Here is a 12,113-nt window from a genome sequence, read left to right as displayed (position 1 = left end):
AAAAAGATCACCATCTTGATTCTTATCAGTCTTTTCCTATCTCAGAATGACGTCTTTTGCACATTAACAGAAATGGCTGAGCACCTCTGGGTGCATATCCATCTGGGAGAAGAAAGGTGGTGATAAAGTCTAAAGGCCTTGACTTCCAACTAAAAATCCCACAGATATAAGATGTGAGGATCAGGTGAATAACTAATCTGGAAATGGCAATTAAAAGTTCAAGGTACTACACTGAAAGCTAACTGACAGCAGGGTAATCCATCTACCACAATGCATCATCTGCAGGTGAAAAGAGACTTTCATTTCTTAACTTCGCAAAAATATCAGAAGTATGCTGAAACAGAGGTAATGTCAATTGCTAGAATGCATGCAAGTGTATTGCGACCATCAGTGTTCTCACCACACTCTAACATACAGAGTATTCCTTCTAGGGCGATGGTCGTACTTACATACTTGAAGTTATTCTCACCTTTTTCGATACTGAAGATTTCACTTTCCTAAAAGCTTCTTCAAAGTGTTTATGGGAAATCGTGATTTCTCCTGAAAGAACAATGTGTAAAAAGTTACTAGACAAAACTGCAGGCAAGTGACAAGTGATTTTTTTTGTATGTATTTCAATGCAGCATTTATGAAACCTATTTACTAATCAGTTGCATGAGATCTGAGTAATTGAGATCTGAATGGAAAAGAACACCTCAAGTGTTACATTTAATATATCCTGCCTCTTCTGAGGAGGTGGAGTGAGAGAGTGGTTGTGGTGGAGTTCAGCTGCCTAGCAAGGTAAAACCATCATAGAATATCCTGAGTTGGAAGGGACCCACAAGGATCATCGAGTCCAACTCGTGGATCCACACAGGACCACCCCAAACCAGAACATACATCTGCAAGCGTTGCCTAATGCTTCTTGAACTCCGGGCAGGCTCATTGCTGTGATCACTTCCCTGGGGAGCTCGTTCCAGTGCCTGACCACCCTCTCAGTAAAGAACCTTTTTCTAATATTCAGCCTGAACCTCCCCTGTCGCAGCTTCATGCTGTTCTCTTGGGCCCTAGCAGTGGTCATTAGAGAGAAGAGATCAGTGCTTGCCCTTCTGCTCCCCCTCACGAGGAAGCTGTAGGCCACCGTAAGGTCTCCTCTCTTCCCTCGGCTGAACAAACCAAGTGACTTCAGGCACTCCTTATATATTGTATCTTAGGCAAGTGCTTAATCCCCATTATCCCTTGTACCTTGAAACAAAGGACACTTGTTTCAGAAAGTTATTTATTAATGTTTCTACCTGCAGACTGACACTTTCATTGTCAAAGTGTCAACATCAACTTCAGTTAGAATTCACGTCCCTCATCCCTTCTAGAAGTAAACTTCTCATTCTTCTACTTCTGTGCTTTATCATCTATACACATTTAATATTAAGCTTCTCTACAGCATTGTATTTAGTAACTAGAAAACATTATAATCCCAATTCTGCCACAGGATACTTAATTCCTAAATAATACACTTCATATCATTGTCTTGTTTGACGTCACACAGAACTGTAAGCTGTTTTTTGTTTTTTTTTCAGTTGCCTCTAAGTAAGTTTTTGTAAATCCCTTTTTTGATTCTAATGCAGCTATTGATGTTCGTTTTGGTCTGCTAACAGGTAAGCATAACCTTAAATCATGGATCCCTCTGCTCTTACAAGTGAGACGTTAGTCTAGACTTAAGAATCCCAAGATACCACTATACAGATTTACTACAATGCTAAAGCTCATGTATCACATATGCTAGAAGTAAATAAAAATGTCAATTTGGTGCATTTTTTTATGCATTCAATTAAGACACTTTTAGCTTTCATGGGTATGTACTGTCACTACCTTTATGAACAGCTTTGTAATGTGAACAGGATGTGCAGATATGAAAAAATTCTTAAGAATCCATTATATTCAGTATATCAATTATATTTGTTAATATAGTTGATATATGAGGTAAGAAAAATTTTATTCTAAGTTCTTCTGAGTAGCAAAAAGACTACACAGCAGATAAAGGTCACTAAAGATGATTTGTTTAAGATGCTGATAAAGTTCATTGAACTAAATATACAACCTTGCTGCATTTTATCTCAGTTCTCTGAAGCTTTTATTCAAGGTTCCCACTACCATATAAAGTTGTACCAGTAAGAACAAACGTGTGCATTTAAAGCTTGAATGTAAGTATTTTAATTTATTTGCCCAAGGCAACACCTACTATTAGTAAGAAAAACCTCATCTTGGGTCTTTCACAGAAGCCGAATGGCTTTAACAATGACTCATCAAAAGTCCATTAAATATTAAAAGAAAGCTATGAGAATTTCATATTGCTTTCACTTTTGTTTTTAAGTTTCTTTTAAATCAAATTATGAAATGTAATATAGTCTCAGCTACAGGGAGGGGGGAAAGGGGAGGAGGAAACAGCATTAGTCAGCTATGAAGACAATTAGGACATTACTATCAGAAACAGCCATGGTGAAACGGTATGATACAAATTTAAGCGTATTAGCTATGGCTAGGTGTAAGTATGCTTTTACCTACTGCTAGGTAAAATAGTTTACCTCTGAACAAAAGTAGGTTAGGCTGCTTCATGCGTATTGTGTTATAAAATTAGGCACAATGCTTGCTAACGTGAAGTTGGCTGTCAGTAACCTACACCTTTGCTGCTTGCATTATTTGCCTTGATTTCTGAAGACAAAACTATTTAGTCTGGATAACTAAGTATGAATGTCTTATTTTTTAAGACAATTTATCATCTCTTCAATGATGCGTTAATATCAAAGTATATCAGCAGGTGCAGTCTTTTTAAAATAAGTCTACATACTTAGAAATTCCAAGTTAGACTTTTTGACCTACATGAGTGGAAGATACCTGCTTCCCTTCTTTTAATTCAGAAGAATCAAACAAAGATCAGATCTTGCTTTTTGAGAGGGGGTGCAGTGGGGGGAGGGACACCGGAACGGTGGGACTGGGGGGGAACTCAGGCACAAGGAAATAAAGAGGTTGCAACAGAGGTTTCTGCAGAATTGAAAGAATCAGCCCTGATCTCAGCAAAGTGTTTGTAAGGAACTGAACGACAAGGGACACGTAGCACTCATCTACAGCCACATTACATCGTGTGGGAGGGGAATCAGTTGCGTGAGTCCTGTGGTAACACGGGCAGAAGAAACTATCCAGTCTGTGTATGCCCACTACTCTTCTGAAGATATAAATGAACAGGATTTCAAATCAAACTACCTTAAGCGCTTTCATACCAGCCAGGGCTGACATCTTAGAATACAGGAAACAACAACATCCCAAACAAACAGCCACTACAAACATGCAGATCAATCTGTGCACAATTTATGGACTTGCTGTCTGCCAACAGATCCATATAATTATATATTACATATACATATATAATATATATACATATGTATAATATATATACATATAATGTAGGTCAGGCTACAATCCTAAATTTAAAGGCTGAATTCAAGCGAGTGACATTTTTGAATCAAACCTCCTACACTCAGAATAATTATAAAAATCAAACAAATTTCTGATTTTTTCCTATCTAAAACCAAGAGCTTTTTATTCCATCTACAGCAAGCAAAGTGGGCAACCAGTCCCATCCCCCCCCCCCCAAATTAAAATGCTAGCTCCTTTATAAGAAGAAATACGTATATTCTGCTCTGCTTACCTACTGTTGTTAAAAACAAGTAAGACAGTACACATTAGATCAAAAGGAATGACTCAAAACTATTAAAAATCCAGTGTGGTTCTCAAAAATCAGAAAAGTAATGAAAATCGAACATTTTCCAAGGCCAGCTGACAAGTCTCAATTCCATCTTAGCTTTACATTTTGACTTTTAAGTAAAAAAAATGAAAGAACGTTCTGGAAAAAAAAAGATGCACACATTATATAAAGGGCTCCAGTTTCCAACTACGTTCTCCTATCTGTGTGCACAAAAAAAAAAGAAAGAAAAACGGGAAAAAGCAACTTAGAAGTGCTGAGAGATATGGAACGGGCAGAAATAAATAGTACTTGAAACAACTTACAACTCCCTGCTAAAGTTCTGGCAAGAGCCACTGATAAGCTAAACACCTAAGATCAAAAATTGCTCTCAGCTTTTCCTAGCGACATTACAACTAGATACGTGTATTCAATTACACAACACAATTGTGTTCCAAAGGTATGTGATAAGTGTGTTTACAGTAACAGCTGTACACAAATATGCCAACAGGTCAGTATAAGTAGTCTTTAATAATTATGTGAAAATTAGGCAAAGACATAATTCAGTTTAGCATAAGAATTATCATTTTGCGCTACTATTTAACATTGACTTTTCTTTAAGGTTACAAGGTTAATTTTTTTCAGTAAAACAATTTATGCTAAACCTCCAGCTTAACTTTTTTTTCCCTGTTACTCTGCTCTTCATCTACTTCAAAGGTACTTAACATTTTCTGGAAACAAATATGACTTGTTTTTTGTTTGGATCGGAAGTCATCAATCACTTACGCACAGCACGCATGCCTCTGTGCTAGTTGTTACATTACATTAAACACTTTATACTCCATTATCTTCTTACTGTTCAGTTAAGATTTTTGTAAAGCTTTCTTACCTTTCTTGCTTTTACTATCCCACAGGGCCATTTCCTGTCTCAATGCGCAAATGGAAGCCTCACGTACTAAAGCAGAAAGGTCTGCACCTCTACAGATAAAAACAGAACAACTTATTTTAGGATAAATTTATCTCGTCTTTTTGGTAATAGCATATAGGTAGGCAAGACACTACAAATAATTGTAAGAGACTGGCAAAAGGCAAGGGAAATTATAAAAACCTCCTCAAAAATCCACAGCATAAATTATTACATTAAAAAATATGAAAAATCAAGTAGTCACAACAGTTCCATTTTAAAACCTATAATACCTTACAGACTTAAGTTAGATATCTAAAATCATTTAGGTGCAGATCTAAATGCATCAACGGGCTACATTTCCCTTTTCTTTCCTATACACAGCTGCATTCTTCTATCTACCCAACAGAGAGAGCACAGCAAACCTATTGTGTACCTTAGGAAGGAGTTAAGTCCTCCAGGTTTTAGCCTCAGATTAAGATCAAGCAAATGAGAAGCAAGGGAAGAGGCAAAACCCAACCAGTGTCATCAAAAATGCCAAGGGGTTGATCAATATTGTGCCACTTGGTGAAAACACAGTAGATTGTTTTGGTATTAGTCTTATGAAAGATTCAAATGGCATCACCCATTATTACAAGAGAGACAGTCGCCAAAAGCTGGATCCATAGATAAACCAACATGTTCCTAAAATAACGGCATTCACAAAATCTGGTCAGATCAGCCTTTTGAAATATTTGTTTGCAGTTTCCAGCTGTTAAACTTTTCATGAGCCTTCAGACTGGTGCAAGTCGATGAACCAAAGAAAAATGTTCACAGTTCACTTTCTGTGCTTCATTGGTGATGCTAGGAATACTACTGTATTTAAACAGTTCCCACACCCCTGCTCGAGGATGAGGAGAGAACAAACACTCCTCTTTCCTAGATCTAAACATGGACAAACTGAAAAATCATTACTAATAGTAGCCTCCATTTCGAAAAATAAAAAGCAATATGTGACAAGCCGCATGTCAAACCTTTTGTGACCTCCAGAAAATCATTAACTATTAATAAATCATTTAACAGATTAAAACTTTCTGAAGTACTGTAGAACGCTTACTTTGCAAGTTACTCTGGCAGAGATGGCTAACAAGCTTTCCTAAAAAAAACATACCTTGGTATTCACAAAGCACAAGTTGGAATAGGCCCTCATTATTACTGTGTCAAACACATTGCTTTCAGCTGTGTGAGAGAGCAAGTTAGTTCTGGTCGTTTAACCTATTTGCTTTCATCGTCATTGTACATGGATCAACAAGTTAAAGAGGGCTCTTTTATCCTCAGATTATGCAAGCATTATAAAATAAGACAAGCAAAGCTAAGATGAAAAAGCAGCCTCTACTGATCTGTATTTGCAAGATGAAAAGGGCTATTCCAGATGACAAAGTTTTTAGTGTCCATATATTACTACTGAGCTCTTGGAAAAAAGCACAAGTTAAAGCATGAAAAATAGTTTAAGAGAAAAGACTTATAAACCCTCAAAGTTACAAGATCCTCTTGATGAATTATCATGCGTCACTGCACATCAATATTAAAGTCAAAACTAGAAACTACTCACGTATAACAATCACAATGTTGACTGTAAGCAATTTCTTCAAGGTTTACATCCATATCTAGTGGAGGCCGGGTGCCGTCCTAAATAAATTGAGATGATGAAAAGAGAAGATAAAATATTATGGTTTTTTGATTGTTTGTTTTGTTTTTTAAATTTGTTTTTACACATGCCATCTGCAAAGTGATCGATTTCATCAAATCTGGATGAAGGGGTCTGACAAGTTCCCTGAATTATCCACACATGTAAGCATTATTTTTAATCTCAAACTGGCAAGAAGGATGATCAGGCTCAAAAGTATTTAATCATGAAATAAGTGATGCTAAATTTCAACTTCCCACCTACAGGTTATATTTCCTCTAACAAAATGATGGCCAGCTTGTCACAGCATAGTAGCGCTGACACTTCCATACACAGACACGCTTATGTAACTAGTTACATCAACAGCATTGTTTAGCTAAACTTCCTCTGGTTTTATTACATATTGAAATCAAATAGCTCATGGAGGTTTAGTCTTGCCTCAACACCTTTAAGACTTAATTAATTGTATATCTTTTATGTTCTATCTAGATAAACATACCTTTTTCAAACCTAGAAGCTTTTCATTCCGGATTTCATTAGTTTTTACGAACTACACACTTTTTGACACTACTTGTACATATTACTACCGATTTCCCCACGAAGACCCCAGAAGTAATTATTTTTGCATCTCCAGCAACAAAAATATTCAGCAACATTATGAATTATAATTGAAACTAGCCAACATAATTATTTCGAATGCTGTATGCAAGGAGATCTCCCTATGTTGTCGCCCTTAGACAACAGTAAAGTAGTAAGTATCATGGTAGTACAGAGATTCAAGATGTCTCTAGTATCAAACAATACCTGAGTTTAGGTATGAAAAGACACTTTTTGATAACGATTAATATACTTCTGCCATGAAACTTAACTTGTTTGACAGAAATGCACAAATTCGTATATTCCTTTTCTGACTTCTCCAGGTGAACTAAAATACTACATACCTGTAATACCTTCAGGAAAGAAATAAAAAGTATAGTAACTGGCAAGTTAAAACCCTTGAACTGACAGTAGAATAATCGAGGAGGGTGGCCTAGGCAGAGTAAGGGAGCAATACTGAACGAACCTTGAGCAGAACACCAGTTTGGAAGGGAAGAAACAGACAGAAAGGAACAGCCTGATTTTGAAACACCTTGAAAGGAGAAGAGACTCTAACATGGACACAAGGAGACTCCATACAATTTCATACAGGGTATTTTAATATTTGTTGTGAAAGACTGCAAGGCAATGAAACACCTCTGCTAAAAAAGAAACATTTTATCAACTATTTTGAGTAGAAACATATGTTGGGCATTTTATGAGTGGAATGATCCGCCTGCTCTGGGTACGAGCACCAGAGAAGCTGATACAGCTTGCAGGAATGTAAGTACGCTAGTAACTTAACATGTGAAGACATGCTTCTCTTGCATAATTAATATGCAATTCAAAAATGACCAATTTGTACAAGTTAACTGAAACAAAACTCTTTCACTACAATACTTCAGTCTACATCTCATCTATGCTGTTTTCCTAGCATCCCATTGCATTTCTTCCTTATATCTTATCTAAATCTACCCCTCTTTCAGCTTAAAACTGTTACCCCTTGTCCTATCACTACACTCACTGATAAGGAGTCCCTTCCCAGCTTTCCTGTAGGCCCCCTTTAAGTATTAGAGGGCTGCTTTAAGGTCTCCCAGGAACTTTCTCTTCTCTAGGCCAAATAACCCCAACTTTCTCAACCTGTCTTCGTAGGGGAGGTACTCCAGCCCTCTGATCATCTTCATGTTGCCTAAATTAAGAGCTGAGAAAAAGAACCAAATAAAAACTGAATACCTCACTCACTATAAAGATGTGTAGCCAAAATATTAACACTAGTATGAATTAAATATGCATGGAAGTGTCTGGCATTCCAAAAATAACACACATTAATACCTAAAGACAGGATCCACAGGAATCAAGCTCCTAAACACTGAGCAATGTGTGTTGCTTATATCACAACAAGGAGGCTCATAATCAGATAAGGCCCAAGCAGAGATGATTTGTCAGCAGAAGACCTGTGCTCTGATAACAGGATGATGACAATGTTACCACATCACACATGCCACTCCTCTTGGTGTTATCCCAACAGGAAGACAGACTACATCCTTAAAAATATCCAGAAGGAGGGAACAAAGACAATTTGCAGCAACCTCGCCCAAGATCTATTTCTGCTGAAGTAAGCAAGATTCTGAATTTTTGATTCTTAAAGGGAACCTAGAAAACATTTTTCTCTAACAGTTTGCCATTTTGCCAGTCAAGAGGAAGCCAAGAGATGAAGCAAGGTCACAACACCCAAAATTACTCATCATCGATGCTGCGCACAAGTGATTCTGTCCCTACCACTTGGATGCATGCATCTTGGTGACTACATGGGGCTGTGAGGGTGTGAACAAGTGGTATGTATGAGAGTCCCAAAAATCTATTTTGTTTAATACCACTTTCTCCTTCCATACAGTCTTGCACCAAGCTTTGCTGCATTATTTTCCTACACCACTAATTAAAGTTAGTGGTATACTAACTTGAGACAGTTACATAGCTGCAAAGATTCTCCAGCAAAAAATAGGGAGAGTGAGACTTAACGACTGTATGTTAAAAAAAAAAAAGAGAGAGAAGAGAGTAGGTGTAGACAAGAGTAGACTCTTGTAATCAGAGAATCAGAGAATCCTTCCACTCTTTTTATAAAGTCTAATGACTGACCATTACCACCCACTTCTTCCAGAAGAAGGAGGTTGTTTATTTTAAGTCAGGACAATCATACAAGCCCAAATTTTAAAAAATGCTTCAAGTTACCTTTAAAAACAAAATAAACAACCTCTATCACAAGCTTCCCATTAGTCCTAAAGGGAATTATCAAGTGTCACAATTAAGTGTTGAGCAAATACAGCTGGAGCTAGTGAATCATATTACTGAGTGTGTGGAAACCCCCTCCCCCTCTCAAAAAGCTTACAAAACACTTCTAGGCCCATTACTCACACAGATAGGAATCTTTTAATTAAATCTCTTCAAATTGTGACTATAAAGGCAGCAGTTTCTATGCTTAACAGGTTGCCATACTCAAGATTTATCAACCCTTTGCAGTCTCAGAGCAAATTTACCAGCAGATGTGGCTGATGGTTTATTTTTATTACTTTTATGTTATATTAAAAAACATTTCATGAGACAGAATACTGCAATTCTTCTGTGAACCTTCATTTGTATTAAATCATTCCACTAAGGTTCAAGATAATGATTTGTTTCCAAATACTCACTTTGGTGATTGTCTTTAGAATAGCAAGTCGATCTTCAGGCGGTGGCAAACCCACATAGAGTGTTTTATCCAGTCTACCAGGACGCAGGATAGCTGGGTCAATTATATCTTGGGGAAGGGAGAAAACGACACAATTATCCAGAAATTATATATACATTTAGGAAAGTGTACACATGAGAAGTAATATATGCATACTTGTACAGAGCTTCAAAACAGCATTGGTGCAATGTGCAGCTCTGAGCATTAAAATAGCTGACCGAAATAGTTTCATCTCTGCCTGGTAGGAGCCTTTATTACCCAGTACAGGTAAGCCACATCTGGTCAAATACGGCTCATAAATACTAGTTTCACCTAGTCACAAATGAAGACAAGTCTCTGCAAATACAGTAGTAGAACGTTTTTTTCTATCATACCTAGCACAGTCAAGTGAGGAATTCCATGGTAATGTGTAACAATGAAAAAAAATGCTTTCCAGTTTGTTGAGTTGGAAAGAGCTCTACCCATATTAACCCCTGCAAATCTGCTTGAAGGCCACCATGATAAACTAAGATTCAGAAGTACACAGGGCCGATCATAAGCACCCCCCCATGTAAACTTAATTTTACTTATCATTTGCATTTCTACAACATATTAATTTTCGACATAGTAATACAGAATAACCATGAAAACACAAAATAGAGCTGCAACCATGAAAACACAAAATAGAGCTGCGAAGTACAGAATTTGTTCCCCAGGAAATGCGACAGACCCCAGATTTTATTACATCCAAAGAAGTAAGAAACCGAAGTCATCACAAATGTTCTCTAAAAACCATTCAAAACTCAAACATAATAGAAATCTCAAGCAGCCTTTTAGCACCACAGGCTTCAATATAGTACTTCCATGAACAGCAGACAAGGATATAAATACTAAGGACTACTGGTACAAGAGATACAAATAGGGCATGTAACACGGGAATGACCTAAATTGCTGTCATTCCTGTCCGTGTTTTAACACAAACTGCCTGGACAATGCTTCTAAATGACTAAACTTCTTGATGCCCTATTTCCCGATCTACAAAAATTACGATAGTATAACCTAATCTGTTTCACTAAGGGATTCTAAAAATCCACATCCTACACACTACAGTAACATGAACAGCGAAATCACAGAAGCACCCACAGAAGACAAAGAAAATTGTATTTTTTACATATGTAAAAATATACATATGTACATACATATTTGATGTTTGTAAGGCCTACAGATATCTTGGGCAGTGGCTATTGCAAAAACCTTATCCAAAAGTAAAGGTTGAAAGTTATACCTAAGTGTTAAGGTAGAAACTACAAGGACTCGAAGCTGTTAACACCCTCAGAATTAGATCCTCTAGACAAAATGTGGCTAATAAACAAACCACATGCTTTTATGTATATTAATGCAGAAGAACTGGTAAAGGTTAAGTTGTTGATCCTCGTTGTAGGGATGTTTAAAAGCAAACAAAACCAAAACAATGCACACGGAAGCACAGTTGTCCTTTTTTTTTTTTTTAAACTGAAAAGAAAAACATTTGCTTAAATCTATTGGGATTCCAGCTATCTGACCCTACCACAATGTGATCTTTCTTCCCTTTTTAAATATGTACAGAATTTTGTCCAAATTATACCGATACCTGTGCTTAAAGGGCAACACACAGAACGAATGCATACATTAAAAATTGCTCTACTACCTTTTTCTTGGGCAAAAAACTTTTTTTTTTTTCCCCCAAGATACAGCAGTCATGACCAGAGACATCTATGTAGGCAAAAACAGCTATTGAGAACGTGACAAGAATGGTGGAAAGTAACAAAGAAAACCCTCTAAGATGATATATTAATTTAATCCAGACGGATGAAACGTGCGTTAAACACAATCCCTGCCATGGCACGCCCAGACAAGAACATCTTTCCTGTACTACTGTGCCCAGTGCTATATTTGTTATGTTATCTTGCTTTCAATACAAATGCACTTTCCTGTTTCTGTATCTCTGTGGAAGGAAGTTTTGCCACACATTAAAATGAGATTACAGAATTTGCACAACAGATCAATTACAACCATCAAAACAAATACTCTCAATAGGGACTGTATTACAACACCATGCACTTCAATGATCCATTCAAAAGCTCTTAGTGATGTTAATATGGAAAATATCATTTCCATTTTACATGCTGAGAAAATAGCACTTGCCACTCTATTTGTCCAACAATTTTAAGTTAGTGATCCAGTCTAAAGATACATTCATCCATCTGTATGTAAACATGGCCTGCATTCAGAGAGCTACAACTCACACTAACTCAATAAGCCGCAGTAATGGAGGTTTACACAGTGAAGTCCATCCTCCAATTCAAAACAGAGATCTACACTTTCCATTTTCTTATGAGTAAATTCACATCACTCTGTGGGTTCAGACCTGAGCCTTTCCTCAAGCTTCTGGGACTGAAGTTCTCTGCAAAACTTGAAAAATTAAAACCATATAACACAGACATTCCTTCTTCCTCTTTGGTCAAACTCACTCATTAGATGCACTTCATATTTGTTTAAACAAATAAGT

The 12,113-nt window shown here is 36.9% G+C and overlaps 1 protein-coding gene across 1 annotated transcript in view; it reads right to left on the bottom strand.

Annotated features, from left to right (window-relative positions):
* The window catches only part of NVL (nuclear VCP like), a 41,179-nt gene that overhangs the window by 930 nt on the left and 28,136 nt on the right, over window positions 1-12,113 (bottom strand). The window contains exons 19-22 of the mRNA XM_083828489.1: window positions 9,549-9,655; window positions 6,211-6,287; window positions 4,605-4,693; window positions 470-540 (exon numbers count right to left, since the gene is read on the bottom strand). Of these exons, the coding sequence (XP_083684615.1) occupies window positions 470-540; window positions 4,605-4,693; window positions 6,211-6,287; window positions 9,549-9,655 (344 nt within the window). The remainder of the gene's footprint in view (window positions 1-469; window positions 541-4,604; window positions 4,694-6,210; window positions 6,288-9,548; window positions 9,656-12,113) is intronic.

This window comes from Anser anser, assembly GCF_964211835.1.
Source record: "Anser anser genome assembly, chromosome: 3".
NCBI classification, from domain to species: Eukaryota; Metazoa; Chordata; class Aves; order Anseriformes; family Anatidae; genus Anser; species Anser anser.
Note: the sequence above shows the minus strand (reverse complement) of the source record. Positions and strands in the feature narration are given on the sequence as shown.